Source organism: Giraffa tippelskirchi, chromosome 13 (assembly GCF_054371585.1).
Source record: "Giraffa tippelskirchi isolate mGirTip1 chromosome 13, T2T-mGirTip1v1.2.pri, whole genome shotgun sequence".
Lineage (NCBI taxonomy): Eukaryota > Metazoa > Chordata > Mammalia > Artiodactyla > Giraffidae > Giraffa > Giraffa tippelskirchi.
Window position 1 is genome coordinate 111,630,171 of NC_137287.1, and position 18,243 is coordinate 111,648,413.

General features: G+C 49.9%; 1 protein-coding gene and 1 pseudogene across 22 annotated transcripts in view; both read left to right on the forward strand.

Moving 5' to 3' along the window:
• On the forward strand, positions 1-7,574 carry LOC145530989 (receptor-binding cancer antigen expressed on SiSo cells pseudogene; annotated as a pseudogene).
• LPIN3 (lipin 3) overlaps positions 7,545-18,243 on the forward strand; it is a 24,871-nt gene continuing 14,172 nt past the window's right edge. For 2 of the 22 annotated variants that reach the window (XM_081556923.1, XM_081556934.1), the window contains exons 1-3: positions 13,618-13,735; positions 17,618-17,818; positions 17,895-18,093. In XM_081556923.1, the coding sequence (XP_081413049.1) occupies positions 17,902-18,093 (192 nt within the window). In that variant the 5' untranslated portion in view covers positions 13,618-13,735; positions 17,618-17,818; positions 17,895-17,901. Of the gene's footprint in view, positions 7,703-12,298; positions 12,536-12,660; positions 12,818-13,617; positions 13,736-16,610; positions 16,655-16,803; positions 16,925-17,617; positions 17,819-17,894; positions 18,094-18,243 lie in introns of those variants that run through there. The other 20 variants (XM_081556924.1, XM_081556941.1, XM_081556922.1 and 17 more) reach the window with 14 other exon arrangements.

An 18,243-nucleotide genomic window follows, 5' to 3' on the forward strand; every position in this document is an offset into this window, starting at 1 on the left:
ATGAATTTTGCAGGTACATACACATTTAGCTCATCACAATAGGAAAATATGGGAGAAGAGTGCTCCCTGTAGAGGGAACTGCTCATGCGTAGACCCTGCAGCCGTCCAGGGTACGTGGTGGTTTAAACAAAGAGGAGAAAGGCACATGGACAATGAGGTGGATAGAGGGAGGAGGTCAGGCTGGAGAGGTGGACAGGGGCCAGCCAGATCATGCAGGACCTTGAAGGTGGTGGTAATAATTTGAGCTGTACTCTAGGAACCCTTCAATAAAGGTGCAGGGACAACCTGCTGGGTGTAGTTCAGAATGGAGGGCTCACAATGGATGTAGACAGAACAATAATGAAGCTGTCTGGAGCGCCCAGACCCAGCCAAAGCTATACAGGTGGCTGCTGGTTGGCCTGGAGGAGACACTGGCCAGCCAAGCTGCCCAGAATCAGGGAAGAGAACTTGCTTCTGGCCCCGGTGAACAGAGGCCTCAGACTACAGAGCCACCCCAGTCACATCCACAGCTTCTCTACAGTCCTGGCTTCTCACCTCCCCTCCTCACCTGGTAGACCCTGTGCATTAGTCAACCTCAGCCATGACCACCCATCTCTGCGGCTGGTTGTGTTTCCCTAGCCCTAGTCTAGCCCAGCCTGCCTTCCTCCTTTTCCCACAATGGGCCACAGCACTAGGATTCAACAAGCTGCCCTTTAATGTAAGTGGGTACAGCCACTGTGGAGAACAGTATGGAAGTTCCTCAGAAAACTAAAAATAGAATTACCATATGATTGAGCAATCCCACTCCTGGGCATACCTCCAGACAAAACTATTATTCGAAAAGATGCATGCACCCCTCTGTTCATAGAAGCACTATTCACAATAGTCAAGACATGGAAACAACCTACATATCCATCAACAGAGGAATGGAGAAAGAAGGTATGGTATATATGTACAATGGAATACTACTCGGCCATAAAAAAAGAACGATATAATGCCATTTGCAGCAACATGGATGCAACTAGAGATTATCATACTAAGTGATGTTAAGTCAGAAAGACAAATACTATGTATGATATCACTTATCTGTAGAATCTAAAATGTGATACAAATGAACCCATGAAAATAGAAATAGAATCACAGACATAGAGAACAGACTGGTGGTTGCCAAGGGGGAGGACTTAGGAGAGGGATGGAGTGGGAAGTTGGGTTAGCAGATGTAAGCTTTTAAATATAGAATGGATAAACAACAAGGTCCTACTGTATATCAAAGGATAGTCAATATCCTATGATACACCATAATGGAAAAGAATATTTTTAAAGAGGAACATACATATGTATATGTACAACTGAATCACTTTCTTGTACAGCAGAAACTAACACATTGTAAACCAGCTATACTTCCATTAAAAAATATTAACAAAATTCTGCCCTCTGATTTGTCAATCAGACTTGACAAATCCATAACTGCCCATCCCTTCTTAGATTCCTCAGTGTGATATGCAAGTTCCCAGCCAGCAAACTCTTTACACTTAAATCTAGGATCCTGAAGACCTTTAAGATGTGAACTGGAAGTGATCCATTCCTTTCACAGATGCAGCCGGGCTTCAAGTCATCTGAGTTGTCTAGATAATGTGAAACTCTGAATACAGATTAAAGGGATCCTGAACTGTTAGCACTTCAAGGGGCTAGTAAAAAAAATTGTTTTTAATCGCTGGAAAAAATTTACATCATTCTAACCTTGTTTGTTTCTACAGGAAAAAGAGAAAGGATGAGATAGAAGCAATATTTGAAAAGATAGTGTCTGAGGATTCTCTAGAACTTATGAAAGATATCTAGTCATAGGTAAGTCAAATAAATTCAAATCAGAACAACACAATATTGTAAAGCAATTCTCCTCCAATTAAAATAAATAAATTTAAAAAAATTTAAATCAGGATAAATAAAAATCAATTTCCATCTAGACGCATCACAATGAAACCATAAAAAACCCAAAGACATATCAAATTGGTTTAATATATTAATTAAAGAGTAATTTGACCGAAGCCTCTACTGGGAAGATGGGGAGAGGAAGGGGCCGGTTTTGATCCCCACCAGGGCCATTATCACAGTTTTGATTATTTAAAGTACAAACCCGCCCAGCAACAGTATTCTCATTCCTAAAGAGATTAGTATGCAGATCTGGCAGAGGACAGAAATTAAGGAGAGATCAAATAACTCTGCCAACTAGAGTTGATTATTCATCAGCTCCTCAGCAGACAGATGTGGAAGGGTTCTGGGATGAAGATGCACCCACAGGTGTAAAGACTGAGGGAGGAAATGGGAATGTGACAACACAGCAAAAAGCTTTAGAACAACTGGACTCTGACTATTTTAAGGACATGACATCAACTAAAAGGAAAACTCAGGAAATCATTAAGAAGACAGAACCGTTAGACTTTGGCACCCCAGTGGGTAGCACAGGTTCCTCTAATAGATTAGCAGCTACACACTATATGCCTTTTATTCACCAGTCTCCTGAATCAGGTGACTTAGATGCCCGGCAGGAAAATACCAATGCACGGCAAGAAGAAGATGTCAAGTCTGGCAACCGAAGAAGTTTGAAGGCAGCAGAAGGCAGCAGACAGGTAAACAAGAGCAAAAGAACAATAAAGGAGGAAAATGGGACAGGAAGCACAGTGGTGTGAAAATTGGTGTGAAACTTTCACAACAAATGTTCTTCAAGTGTCATAGTACTGGTGGGAGAAATATGAGCTTCACAAACCAACCAACATTTGTATAGATCTAAGAATATTCAATTCAGTTCAGTTGCTCAGTCATGTCCGACTCTTTGCGACCCCATGAACCGCAGCATGCCAGGCCTCCCTGTCCATCACCAACTCCCGGAGTCCACCCAAACCCATGTCCATCAAGTCAGTGATGCCATCCAACCATCTCATCCTCTGTCGTCCCCTTCTCCTCCTGCCCTTAATCTTTCCCAGCATCAGGGTCTTTTCAAATGAGATAGCTCTTCAGATCAGATGGCCAAAGTATTGGAGTTTCAGCTTCAACATCAGTCCTTCCAATGAACTCCCAGGACTGATCTCCTTTAGGATGGACTGGTTGGATCTCCTTACAGTCCAAGGGGCTCTCAAGAGTCTTCTCCAACACCACAGTTCAAAAGCATCAATTCTTCGGCGCTCAGCTTTCTTCACAGTCCAACTCTCACATCCATACCTGACTACTGAAAAAACCATAGCCTTGACTAGACGGACCTTTGTTGGCAAAGTAATGTCTCTGCTTTTTAATATGCTGTCTATGTTGGTCATAACTTTGTCTATGTTGGTCATAACTTTCCTTCCAAGGAGTAAACGTCTTTTAATTTCATGGCTGCAGTCACCATCTGCAGTGATTTGGGAGCCCCCAAAAATAAAGTCAGCCACTGTTTCCACTGTTTCCCATATATTTGCCATGAAGTGATGGGACCAGATGCCATGATCTTAGTTTTCTGAATGTTGAGCTTGAAGCCAACTTTTTCACTCTCCTCTTTCACTTTCATCAAGAGGCTCTTTAGTTCTTCTTCACTTTCGATCCCTAGGTTGGAAGATCTCCTGGAGAAGGAAATGGCAACCCACTCCAATATTCTTGCCTGGAGAATTATGTAGACAGAGGAACCTAGTGGGCTACAGTCCTTGGGGGTCGCAAAAAGTCAAACACGACTAAGTGATTAAACAACAATAACAAATACAGCTTCTTTTGGTATATATTATTCCAGATTTTTCAGGGTACCTACACATTTTTTGTTTTAACAATGGGATTATATTGCACACACTGCTGAACTTTTTCCCTATCTTAATAGGTATTCAACATCTGTTCATTTTAATACATATAGATCTACTCCACACTTTGCCAAGAGATGGATATATTCATTAGCTTGATAGTGGTAATGGTTTCATGGGTATCTACACATGTCAAAACTCAAATCATACTCTTTAAAACATGTGGTTTACTGTACATTAGTCATACCTCAATAAGACTGGGAAAGTATTATGCCTTAAATCTCTTTTACTGATTTCCCCCACTTAACACTATAAGTTCCATCCATGCTGTTGTATGTACATCTAATACATAGTTTTTTAGTGCTGTGTAGAATTCCAAGGTCAGCCTCCACCATAGTTTACTAACTTATTTTTGCTTCCTGCTCACCTATGCCATGAACAAGGCTATCATAAATAATCTCCACCTTGTCTTCTTATATACCTGACCAAGCTTTCTTTAAAACATATTTCAAGGAGTAAGATTGCTCAACTTTCTGCCAATGCATCCTTATTTTTACTGAAAACTGCCTGCTTATGGTTTATTTTATGGAAGAGTTGAGCAAGTCTCCATCCCATTCCAGTTGGGCATGAGAGTTCCCAGTCTCTTCACTTGGATTTCGGACCCTTCACGCTGCAACAGGACAGAGGGCAGGGATGTCAGTTCTCGGTCACCCCTCATCTCCCCACTTCCCTGCATTCTATTTGACATTGACTTCATTTGCTGTGTGCTTAGTCACTCAGTCACATTTGACTCTTTGCGACCCTTTGGACTGCAGCCCACCAGGCTCCTCTGTCCATGGGATTTCCCAGGCAAGACTACTGGAGTGGGTTGCTATTTCCTCCTCCAAGGGATCTTCCCGACCCAGTGATCGACCCCACATCTCCTATGTTTCCTGAGTTCCAGGCAGATTCTTTACCTGCTGGGCAATAGGGGAAGTCCCATATGACTTCATGGTTGCTGATAAATAATTTTTTTCATGCTGTGGCCATTCCGTAGTGTTTAACAGATGGACTTTCTATTTTCACTTGCTTTTTAAATCATGTTTTGGGGGAGAGGTACAAGTGAGAGATTGGAGCTCTGTAGCCTGTCTTTCCACAGCACTACCCAGCAGACTTCAAAGGTCCCACCTACATGAAGAAGGCAGGCCCGTGTGCTTGGGCCAGTGTTTTAAGCTGCAAGGAATGTGGTGACTCAGCTGGTCGCCCAGGGACACCTCAGTGAACAAGGCCGAGGGAAGGAAGTCATTACATAGACAGCTGGGCTGTAAAAAACAAAAATAATCCTCACACCAAGCTTTAGGAAGCAGTGTAGCTGTGCGTCCTGTGACTCAATGGAACTGTTCCTGCCACATGGCCCCCCAGCTCATGATATGTGGCACCAAGCTCATAATATGTGGCACCAAGCTCAGAATATGTGGCACGCAGCCCTCATTCACTCCCGGCTGCTCCTCAAGCTGCTTGGAAAACTGACTCCTCAAGCTGCAAGGAAAATCCATGACAATCTTCTCTCTTCCACCCTGTCCTATTGCTACCTGTATCATCTCTTTTCTCCTTGCTCCTTCCTCTTTAGTTCTTTTGTATTAGAAAGTGTTTTTCACTCAGTCGTATCCAACTCTTTGTGAACCCATCGACTGTCACCCAGCCAAGCTCCTCTGTCCACGGAATTCTCCAAGAATATTAGAGTGGGTGGCCATTCCCTTCTCTAGGGACCTTACCGACCCAGGGATCAAACCTGGGTCTCCTGCATTGCAGGCAGATTCTTTACCATCCAAGCCACCAGGGAAGCACTAAATTTTAATTCTCTTGCCCTGAGACAAATTTTAAAAATCTGGAATTCAGTATTTCACACCAGCAGGGAGCTTGGCAGAGACATGTGCGTGTGTACTCAGTCATGTCACTCTTTGCGACTGTATGGACTGTAGCCCGCCAGGCTCCTCTGTCCATGGGGTTCTCCAGGTAAGAATACTGGAAAGGGTTGCTATGCCCTCCTCCAGGGGATCTTCCCAATCCAGGTGTTGAAACTGCGTCTCTAGTGTCTCCTGCTTTGGCAGATGGATTTTACTAGCACCACCTGGGAAGGCCCACCAAAGATGCTAAACAGGCAGAAAAAATTATGCATAAGGCAAAAGTGATTGCTTTCAACTCAGGAATACACACTGCTTTTCTTTTAGGAAGCTCAATGATGATGATTTGTTGATGTTATTGCGCAGGACCCTACGGGGCCTATAACATTTACACTGGTACAGTGACTAGCAATATTGTGTCACTCTCCTGCTCAACAACCATCAGTGGCTCCTCAGTGCCCATGGTTTTACCCCATATTCAAGGCCAGATGGGCCACCTCCTAGTACTAACTTTCTCCACTATCCATGGCTTCATTCACCACTTCCACCCACTTACGCTGTCCCTGACCCTCCTGTATATACTCCATCCCTATATAATTCAAGGTCTAGCATTAATTGATCTCTCAACAATATTTTTACAAATTTTTAACTTATTTTTGGCTGAGCTGGGTCTTCTTTGCTGCACTGACTTTGTCTAGTTGCTGCGAGCAGGAGCTACTCTCTAGTTGCGGTGCATGGGCTTCCAGTTGCTGTGGCTTCTCTTGTGGAGCACGGGCTCTGGGGTGCAGGCTTCAGTACTTGAGATACATGGGAACAGTAGTTGCAGCTTGCAGGCTCTAGAGTGTGGGTTCAATAGTTGTGGTACAAGGGCTTAGTTGTTCTGCTACCATGTGGGATCTTCCCGGATCAGGGATCAAACCTGTGTCCTCTGCATTCAGATGTGGATTATTTACCATTGAGCCACCAGGGAAGCCCTAAACAGTATTTTTTAACATCTCTTATTCTATTTCCGAACAAAATTTAAAAATATTGAACATCCATTCTAGCGTGCATTGTGTGCTCGTCACTTCTGTTGTGTCCGACTCTTTGTGACCCTACGGACTGTAGCCCGCCAGGTTCCTCTGTCCTTGGGATTCTCCAGGCAAGAATATTGGAGTGGGTTGCCATGCCCTCCTCCAGGGGATCTTCCTGACCCAAGAATCATGCCACCGCTGAGCCACCTGGGAAGCCCATCCATTCGAGACCTTCGAATTGAATTGCAAAGCATAGTGAGACGTGAGTCTGGATACCAGACGGAGGAGAACGGGGTCCGAAAGTACATCTAACTAAAAAGAGGAAGAATAAGAGGTACCCTTGCTGAAGGTTCAGCGCATAGGATAGCTGGTAAGTCCTGCGGAGGTTTCAGAACACACAGAAAGCTTCTCTTCACAGGCGGTTAATGATCTTTCAGTGTTCTTCCCTCGACTAGAAATCCCAAACAGGTTTCAAAAGGGTTCAGTCAAACTGACGTTTTTCTGGGAAGGACAGCTGGAGCCGGAAACTGCACAGCCACAGCCCACACTGCCAGGCAACCTGGCCAGGCTGGGACAGTGCTCGGCTACCACCGACAGACTGGTTGGCAGGAATAGGGGACAGGAACGAAAGTCTCCTGCCCTCCAGCCTAGGGATCCCTGACCACATCCAGAGCCTGTCCCTGAAAGGCTGGGAGGAGAGGCCCCAGGAGCCCAGCAGCCTCAGCCACATCGGCAGGGAAAGGCAACAAGGAAGGGAAGAGCAACCCAGGATCGTAGCCCAGAGCCTGGCTTCCTCCAGCGAGCAGCTGGGGGAGAGGCGGGGCTGGGGGCGGGGCCATCGGGGCGGGACCGGCGGTGGGACCATCGGGGGCGGGGCCGGCGGCGAGACCATCGGGGGCGGGGCCGGCGGCGGGGGCGGGACCATCGGGGCGGGCCAGTAGCGGAAGATGGTGGGGGCGGTTCCTTCCCCAGCCCCACCCCTTGGCCTCGGTTGCGGCAACTCCGGCCTTGGAACCGTCACCTGCCCAAAACTGTGATTGGGATCTGAACCTCTGTAGCTGCCTTGAAGGTCAGAAGCAGGCTGGGTCTAGGGGCGAGGGAAGGCCTGACACCCCTGGGTCTCTGCTCGCCCCCTCCCCAACTATCTTCTCGAGTGCCCGCTCCAGACGGAAGCCAGAGGGCTTTTTCTCAACTGCCATTAAAGCTTCTTCCTTTGCTTTGAAGGCAGAGGACTTCGCCTCCCACTTCATCCCCTTCCCTCCCCCGCCCCCCCACAATCTGATTCCTCCCCTGCCCCCTACTCAGCTGTTTCACCTTCCATCATCAAGACTGAACTATCCCCAGGTACATCTACATGGCCTTGCTACAAACTAGTCAGTACACTTGGAATAGCATTCCCACCCCTTTGTTGTTGTTGTGTGTGTGTGTACAACAAAAGGGTGGGAATGCTATTCCAGGTGTACTGACTAGTTTGCAGCAAGGAAAATCCCACGGACGGAGGGGCCTGGTAGGCTGCAGACCAGGGGGTCGCTAAGAATTGGAAACGACTGAGAGACTTCACTTTCCCTTTTCATTTTCATACATTGGACAAGGAAATGGCAACCCATTCCAGTGTTCTTGCCTGGAGAATCCCAGGGACGGCGGGGGGGGGGGGGGGCCTGGTGGGCTGCCGTCTATGGGGTCGCACAGAGTCGGACACGACTGAAGCAATTTAGCAGCAGCAGCAGCAGTCACTAAGTCATGTCCCACTCTTTGCGACCCCATGGACTATAGCCCTGCCAGGCTCCTCTGTCCATGGGATTTCCCTGGCAAGATTACTGGAGTGGGTTGCCATTTTCTTCTCCAGGGGATCTTCCCAACGCAGGGATCGAACCCTCCTCTCTTGCATTGGGAGGCGGATTCTTTACCACTGAGCCACCTGAGAAGCCCTCCCACCCTTTATATCTAACTAATTTCAACTGATTTTTGAGACTTAGATGTCTGCTTGAGGAAAGCTTTCCTTGACCCTCCCACCCTGCTGCCATCCATCATAACTGCCTGACTGCCTGTCAGTCCTGCTTCTTTCCCTTCTTCCCTACCCCACCCCCCACCCCCACCAGGACTTCGGGGTCGCTGCAGCATCTCCAGAGCCTAGCCCATGCACAATTCTCAGAATGATCATAAACGCCCTGCCTTGGGGTCCTCTACCATCCTCTCAACCTCTGCCTGAATGAGAGGTTCCTGCAGTTACTTCAACTCTTAGAGCAGCAAGTTGCAAACTAGAACAAGCATCAGAAACACTTTGGTGTGGCTGAAGGGAGCTGATTAAAATACAGATTGCTGGGCCCCATCCTCAGAGTTTCTGATTCAGTAGGTCTGGAGTAGGGTCTGAGAGTGTGCATGGTATCGCAGCTGCTGGCCCAGGGACCACAGTTTAAGAATCATGTCTGACAACCTATAGACTGGGAGAAAATATTTGCAAATGATGCAGGGCTTAATTTCCAAAATATACAAACAGCTCATACAACTCAACAAAAAAATAAAAAATAAAAAAATGGTCAGAAGACCTAAATAGACATTTCTCCAAAGAAGACATACGCAGAGCCAATAGGTACATGAAAAGATGCTTCACATTGCTAATTATTAGAGAAATGCAAATCGAAACTACAAAAAGGTATCACCTCACACCATCATCAAAAAGTCTACAAATAATAAATGCTGGAGAGGGTGTGGAGAAAAGGGACCCCTCCTACACTGCTGGTGGGAATTTAAACCAGTGTAGCCACTCTTAAAAATAGTATAGAGCTTCTTCTATAAAATAAAAATAGAGTTTCCATTAGATAGAGCTATCCAGCAACAGATATTGTTGGAGAGAGTTATCCAGCAATCCCATTCCTGGGCATATATTCAGAAAAGGTGAAAACTCTAATTTGAAAAGAAACATACACCCCTGTGTTCATAGCAGCCTATTTTAGCCAAGACATGGAAGCAACCTAAGTGTTCATCAACAGATGAATGGATAAATATGTGGTAAAAAATACACACACACACACACACACACACACACATACAGTGGAATATTACTCAGCCATAGAAAAGAATGAAATATTGCCAATTGCAGCAACATAGATGGACCTCAAAATTACCATGCTAAGTGAAGTCAGTTAGAGACAAATATTAATATTATATATCACTTATACGTGGAATCTAAAAAGGTAATACAAATGAACTTATTTATAAAACAGAAACAGACTCACATAGAAAACAAACTTATGGTTACCAAAGGGGAAAAGGAGGGAAGGGATAAATTAGGAGGTTGGGATTAACAGATACACACTACTATATATAAATAGATAAACAACACTTACTGTACAGCACAGGGAACTATAGTCAAAATCTTGTAATAACCTATAATGGAAAAGAACCTGAAGAAGAGTGTGTGTGTGTATATATATATATATATATATATATATATATATATACAACCAAATCACTTTGCTGTACACTTGAAACACAATATTGTAAATCAACTATACTTCAGTTTAAAGAAAAAGAGTCACATCTGAGAGCATCACTTTCTTCACTGGTAAAACAGGGTAACTACTGTCTCTACTAGGTTTTGTGACTATCAAATTGAGATAATGCAAATGAAAAACTCAGCATGTTGCCTGCACCCAATAGGTGCTCAATAAGTGTTTGCAACTGCTATGGGGAATGGGCAGGAGACATGCCAGGCAGGGAAAACATGAGCAGGGGCAGAGATGGGAAAGAACCCAAGCAGGGCAGCTGGCCTGGCAGGAGAACCAGGCCCAGCACAGTAGCCCGGGAGTCCAAGCTTGTCTCTGGAGTTCTGGAGCAGGGCAGTGACAGGTGGAAGCTGCATGTGGCAGCACTGAGCAGGAGGCCATTGCAAGCTCCATGTGCTGAGCACTCCTTGGCTGTTTGACCAGTCAGATTTAGCAAGTAAAAATCAAGGTGATACCATTAAATTTGAATTTCAGATGCCAATGAATAACTTTTTAGTATAATGTGTTAACTGCTCAGTCATGTCCGACTCTTTGGGACCCCGACTGTACCCCGCCAGACTCCCCTGTCCATGGAATTCTCCAGGCAAGAATACTGGAGTGGGTAGCCATTCCCTTCTCCAGAGGATCTTCCCGACCCAGGGATTGAACCCAGTTCTCCCACATTGCAGGTCGATTCTTCAGCGTCTGAGCCACCAGGAAAGCCCCTCAAATTTAATTCGTCATCCTGTATTTTTATTTGTTAAACCTGATCACCCTGGCCAGACACCAATTGTCTGCTGCCCAACTCACAAGCCCACATCTGGAGGGAGTCAGGACGGGTTTCTCTGCCTCCCTTTCCACCTTCAGCGGGGCCAGACCACCAGGAGTGGCTGAGGAGCCCGCTCCTGCAGCCAGTCTTACTGCCCATGGCAAGGGGTCACAGATGCAGGCCTGGGTGAGTGGGTCCTCATGGCACTTCAGGCTGGGTTCACCCAGCAAGAAAGCAGTGGGGTGCAGTGAATAATCACTGGGTCTGTGACAAAGCACATACGGCTACCAAGATCCATAGAGAAGGAAGTGCCCCCCTGAACTGATGGGTTACTCAAAAAACAAACAGTGGTGTACCCACACCCACCACCACCACTCGAGGGTACTGAGGGAGAGGAGAAAACTGCCTCTCTCCTTAGCCCCAGAAATGGGCAAACACAAGCATTCATGCTGCTTGCACGCTCAAAGGATGCCTCAGAGACGGCGATGCAAACCACAAGCTAGAACAGGGTGGTCCCTGCCTTGTTCAGCTCAGTTGGGTGTTAGGACAAGTCATACTACCCAAGGCTGCCTCTGTCTTCCCCCACCTCCAGAAACATCAAATCCCAGATGATTCATCGTTTCGGAAACAAGCCTGTCGGAAATCCAATTTCTGCAACAACCTTTGTATCAACTTTTTTCTCTAACAGGAACAATGAAAACAATGTACGCTCCATTTTTAAAAAAATGTGCTAAATACTGTTGAACCCCTAGTATGTGCCCTGCTCTGCGTTCAGTGTTTTATTTAGCTCTGTAGTTCTCAGCCTTGGCAGCACATTACAATCACCTGGAGAGTTGTTTTTTCATTCTCACACCCCAGACATCAGTATTTGCCAAGGGCACAGTGATTTCAATGTGCGACCAAGGTTGAGAACCACTGATTCAGTTCATCCTGGTTAATCCAATGCAATCCTACAAGGTAGATTTTTATCTCCATCCTGCAGATGGAGGCTCCCAGAGGTAGAATTACTGTACTATCTGTAGCCATAACCCTTGCTCTCTCTCCTCTCTTCCCTCCCAGGCTCCCTTGAAGGATTTCTGAAGTTTCCAGGGTTTCCCTGCTGAATATAGTGTTTATATACAATGCTTCCACAGACATGTCAGTGGCATGACTCTGCCCTCTGGCCACCCAAAATAGCTCTGCTCCACCCGGGCTCTTCTGTGACACCAGCAGACACAGCCCAGTTTCAAGACTGACACTGTCCTAAATCTAGGACAGCTGAGGCCAGTCACTTCCAGCCAGGTCCTGCCATCTCGAGTCACAGAACAGCAGCCACCTCTCGCTCCCTACCGCCGAGCACTTTCTAAGCCTGACTCTTTGCCATTGAGTCCCACTCCTCACAGCTTTTCCTGGGTTTCCTCTGTCTTTACAGCAAACTCCCTCACCTGCTGACCTTTCTCAGAGCATCTTCAGGGGCCGTCTATCCTCACAGGTTGTCGGAGACGTCTTTGGTCCAGGACAAGTCACGAACCACAGATGCCCAAGTCCCAGCCCGCGGCTTGTCAGGTCCATGCTGCTGCTGCTGCTAAGTCGCTTCAGTCGTGTACGTTCTCTGTGCGAACCCATAGACGGCAGCCTACCAGACTCCTCTGTCCCTGGGATTCTCCAGGCAAGAATACTGGAGTGGGTTGCCGTTTCCTTCTCCAGTGCACGCATGCATGCTAAGTCGTTTCAGTCGTGTCCGACTCTGTGCGACCCCATGGACAGCAGCCCACCAGGCTCCTCTGCCCACAGGATTCTCCAGGCAAGAATACTGGAATGGGTTGCCATTTCCTTCTCCATGCCAGGTCCATGGATCCTTCAAATCTTCGCGCACCTGGACTTCCCTGTTCTCGCGGCGCCAGCCCGTCGAGAAGGCTGGTCATCGCCTGCCCTCTGCTGGCCGGCGGAGGTATTGACCCCACTTCCGCTCCACCAGGGTTGCATCGGCGGGATGGAATCAAGAGCGGGCATTTATTGAGTTCCTGCTGTATATCAGGACTGAACTGGACGCTGGGATGTAAGCATGAACGCGACCTGCTCTCACGGAATTCCAAGAGGCAGGCCATAATCATCAAATTCAAGAGAATATGAAATTATAGCTGTGGGCCATGTGAATGAATAATACGAGGGTCCGATCCAGCTTTGGAGGGGGGGGGGGGATGTTGGGGGTGGGATTAGGAAGTCCAAGCTGCCCCTAAGAGGGGACTTTCGAGCGCCTGATGCTTCACAAAGTCATTTCAGGTCATCTCGAAAATCCTGCAAGGTGGGGGCGCTATCCCCATAAAGCAGAAAGTGGGGTCAGATAGGGGAAAGAATTTACCAAAGTCACACAGCAAGCTAGGAGCAAAGCCAGGCAGGCTTAGGTCGGCTCGATTCCAAAGTCCTGGCTTTTCCGCCGTTCCCGAGGCTGGGGTGGTGGCGGGCCACTGGGATGGTCCCTGGGGGAGCGCTAGCGCGCGAGGCGGGGCGGGGCGGCCTGGAGCTCGTGGCGGGGTGGGGCAGACTGGAGCCCGGGGGCGGGGCGGGCTGGAGCCCGGGGGCGGGGCCTAGAGCTCGGCCCCGCCCCGGGCACTGTAGGTGAAAGGGCGCCCTTGGGCGTGGGGACCGGGCGGGGCGGGGCCTCCCTGGTGGGTGGAGTCTAGACGGATTGGGACCTGCAGAGGCCGCCCTTAGCTCGTAGAAGGGGCGGAACCGGGATCTCGCCCAGTCGTAGAGGAGCCGGAAGTGCCTAGGGAGTGCGGGGCCGGAGACACTTACCTGCTGACCCTGTGCCCTCAGGTAGAAGCGGCGGCTCCGGGAGCCCGGAGTCCAGTGGGCAGCTCCCCAGGTAGGGCCCAACTAGGGCCGGAGATGACGTCCCCCTCCCCCGCCCCACCCGGCGCCGCCCATCTGCCCTGCCATCTGACCCTCATTCCTTCCCGATCCCGGGCCGGAGTCCCTCTCCAGATATCCGAAGGGAACTCTAGGGTGGTGGAGCCGGGCCTCACTTCATCCCTCTCCCCGACTCAGCGCCTCCGGGGTCCCCGGACATCCAGAATGGGGGATCGGGAGAGAATGAGATATAAAAACCTCTCTGGGGAAAAGTTTCACCGCCACCACCCACCGCCACCACCCGCCCCAGCTTCACCCCTCAGGCAGACTGTGTGACGCTGGGGAAGACACCCACCTTCTCTAGTACTGAGTGTCCTCAGTTGCAAGACAGGGTCTGACCCTTGCCCCGCCGGCCCGGAGACTGGGCAGGTCAGAGGCAGCAGCTGTGAAGGCAGCTAGGGATCCTGGGTGGAACTGTCTCTCTTGCACAGCTGGAGCAGGGCTGACCCTCCGACACTCTTTGGTCCTAGACAAAGCACTACACGCCACCATCCCTGAATCTGGGAGCCCAGAAAGGCCGAGGGCTGACACCCAGGGCAGTTTGTCCTGGCTTCCCTGTGGTGGGGTTGTATGCAGGCCTGGTGGCGTGGCGTGTAGATGTTTGTGGACTCTGAGGCCTGGGCACCTTGGGAGGCCTGCCTGGAGCAAACAGCGAGGCCACCATTGTGCAGGGCCTTGAATGCCAAGTTAAGTTTGAACTGTCAACTCAGGGCAGGAGCAGTGCATTGGAGTCTGACCTGTCCTGCCCTCAGCACCAGCCTGAGTGAGTGAGGACTGTCATGATTCCAAAAACAATGCTGCAACTGATAAGTGGTGTGGGTGGGCTTTCAGTGCCTGCTGCTACTTTATACCAGTTATGTCATGAGTTACTTGGGCATCCCTGTGTTATTCCCATTTAGGAGGCTGCAGCTGAGGCTCAGAGAGGTGAAGCGACTTGCCCAGGGTCACAGCTAGTAAGGGTCAGAGAGACAGTCTGGTGCCTTAACCACACTGCCTGCTGCCCTCTAAGATCTGGGCATTGGTCATAAAGCCTCGCTCTAGGACAGCAGAAAAGAGGGGGCCAGATGAGCAGGAAATTGGGGAATAGGATTCAGAGGCCTTGGGAGGGAGGGGTAGCCATGAGTCTTTGGAGGAATTCAGCTGACCAAGTTCCCAGGGGAAGGGGACAAGTTTGGTTTTAGACCTGTGAGTTTGGGGGTAAAGGGGAGTATAGGGGAGCCGAGCAGAGCTCTCCTCCGTCCAGAGCAGAACAAGAAGGCAGAGCTGGTCCCGGAGACAGGAGGTGTCTTCAGGAATGGGTGCAGGTAGAAGGGAGGGAGCCCAGGGCTTGACACACAGGACTCTCCCCCTCCCCTCCAAAATACTGAGCAGACAGAGATGGGGCACCCACTCATGAGCGGAGGAGCAAGGAGAGGAATGAATTCTAGGCACGCATGACATTAGAGCTGAGAAAGTCTGAGAAATCCAGGCCGAGTATCATAGAAGGGGAAACAGGCCAGCAAGTTACTTGCAGGACCACATCCCATGAGTGGATCAGAGTAGGACCCGGGTGCCCCCTCTGCCGCTCAGCTTTCTCCTCCCTCAGTGGCTCTCAACGGGGGGCAGTTTTGTCCCCCAGGGGACATTTGACACAATTTGGAGACAGTTTGGTTGTCAGGAGGGAGGGTGCCACTTGGCATCTAGTGGGTAGACCAAGAATGCTGCTAAACGTCTTACAAGCCACCCGCCAACCCCACAACAAAGAATTATTCCAGCCTCAAACAGCAGTGGTGGTAAAATTGAGAAACCCAGTAGCAGGTGGAGCTGAGCCTGTCTCCTGTGCCCCGTACCCGCCCACCCACCACCCGGCTCTTCTGCTCTGTGCAGGGCAGAACGTTGCCCCCACTCCCTGGGTGCCCCTCCCCTGCTTGCTCCTTTTAAAAAAAAAAAAATTATATACTCATTTATTTATTTTTGGCTGTGCTGGGTCTTCCTTGCTGCGAAGGCTTTCCCTAGTTTTGAGTGGGCTCTACTCTTCATTGCAGTGCATGGGCTTCTCATAGCGCTGGCTTCTCTCGTTGCAGTGCCCGGGCTCTAGGGCGCGCAGCCTTCAGTGGTTGCAGCTCCCAGGCTCTAGAGTGCTGACTCAGTCATTGTGATGCATGGGCTTAGTTGCTCCACGGCATGTGAAATCTTCCTGGACCAGGGATCGAACCCATGTCCCCTACATTGCCAGGTGACAATGGAGGATTCTTAACTGCTGGACTCTTTGCCACCGGGGAAGCCGATGCTTGGTCCTTTATATTTCTAGAAGCTTCTGGAGTCTTCTCTGCTTTTCCTGGGCTCAGTGATCTAGAGCCCTGCCCACCACATGTCTCTCTTTGTCAGTGGGTCTCCCATATTTGTACTTTAGTGTGAAGGATGGAGAAACCAAAGAGGTAGTTTTCACCTACCACACAGCAGGCGTGCCTTGCAGGTAAAAGATGTGTTCAATTTGAGTGACATTTTAGGCGTCCAGAGAGTTTCGTTTTTATCCCAATTTTTCACTTTAGCAATTCTCATGGGACGTTATGTTTTTGAAGCTTTGTTTCTAACCAGCTCCCAGGTGATGCTGGGCCCTGGAGCAGCACATTTTGGATTTTGGTGAGGCATTATAGGGCTGTGCAGAGAGGGTGGCCCTCATTGTAGATGACTGTGGTGTGGTTTGGGGACCACAGAGGGGAAGGAACCATGGTATGGAATCAGGAAACCAGGATATGAGTCATCACTCCCTCCCCCCATCTACGGCCTGCTAGCTTCATAGGGTTCAGATAAGTCACTTGACTTGTTTGACTGGTGACCTTGCATGGCAGGTCTGCCTGGAGGATGCGGAATCAGAGGGAAGTGCCCTGTGAAGGTGGGATGGTTTGGGTCCTGGAAGCCAGAAGGGTATACCGCCCATTGCCATTGGCCAGCAGGGAAGGAGTGATGAGCTGAAGCTGGCGGGAGTGGGCATCAGGCCAACGTGGAGGTGGCTCTCATTATAGCCCCGGCTCTTCTCCGCAGCTGCTACGGCTCCTGCCTCTGGCTGACACAGCTCTGCCTGGTGTGAGAGCCTGAGGGACCAGTTTAGCTGGAAGAAGAAGGAACAGCTGTGATGGGCCAGGAGCCAGCCCAAGGCCTGAATGTGGGTCTGAGGAGTGGGGTCAGGGCTGAGAACTAGGACTTAGAGACATTGGGATCAGGTTGTGGCTATGGACAGGCTTCCCACATGTCCCAGGGAAACTGGGAAGAATTTAGGAGTTTGGGCTTTAAATTTTGTAGTTTGGGCCCAGCTGTGGGGGATGCCTTACTGCAAGCCTCTGAGAACTGAGCAAAGCTTTGGGTACCAGGGTTACCTCCACCCTTGGTCCACCCCACACTAGCCACAATGGCCCAGCAAGGTCCCTTTCAACTCCTAGCACCAGGAGGCAGCAAGACAGCTGAACCCATTTCTCAGATGGGAAAACTGAGGCCCCGTTCTCCCCTCTGCCTGGGACTGTCCCATGTGACCCATGGGGGCCCTGGGCCTGATCTACCATGAGGCTGGCCCCTCACTGTACCCTAATGTGGGGTGCCTGCCCTCTCCCTGCCCCCACAGTCAGGCCATCCCAGGGGTTCACACCAAGGGCTCTGCAATCACCCAGGCCTGGGAGTGAATCCTGGCTCCTCTCCTGACAAGTAGTGAGATCATGAGCAAGTCACTCCGCCTCTCTGAGTCTCGGCCTGGCTGGTCTGTAAACAGGGATAATGACCCCCTCGGCCAGCCTGGCAGGTTGTCGTAAAGACGACAGGAGCCCTGCCACTGGGCACTGTGGTCATGATTACTCATGGCATTTAGAGGCTTGCTTACGGCGCCCTGGATGGCCTTACCTGGTGCCCCGATTTGACAGAAGTGAGCATCGCACTTGGAGAAGGGAGGTGGCCCCACGGCTGGTTGGGATCAGAACCCACGTCTTCAGGCACACCCCCCAGCCCATCACGGCTGCCCATCTGCGGAGGCACTCCGAGGATTCCGAGGACCACATGCCGGAAGCCTGAGGTAGGTCCCGGGGGGTCAGGCTGCGGGGCCTTCCCCAGAAGGGCGGTGGGCCCAGCACCTCCACTTTTTTCACCAGCACAGCCATGAACTACATGGGGCAGCTGGCGGAGACCGTGTTCGGCACGGTGAAGGGCCTGTACCGGGGCCTGAACCCGGCCACGCTGAGCGGGGGCATCGACGTGCTGGTGGTGAGGCAGGTGGATGGCTCCTTCCGATGCTCACCCTTCCACGTGCGCTTTGGCAAGCTGGGCGTCCTGCGCTCCCGGGAGAAGGTGGTGAGTGTTGGCCAGGAAAAGGGCCCCCGAGGGGTGCAGGGTGGGCTCTGGAAGCCAGGACGGCCACTGCGGTCCCAGGACAGGACCCAGACCTCCCTGGGGTGGCGATGCGTCCTTCAGACAGGCTTCCCTTTTTCCTGTATTTTCCTG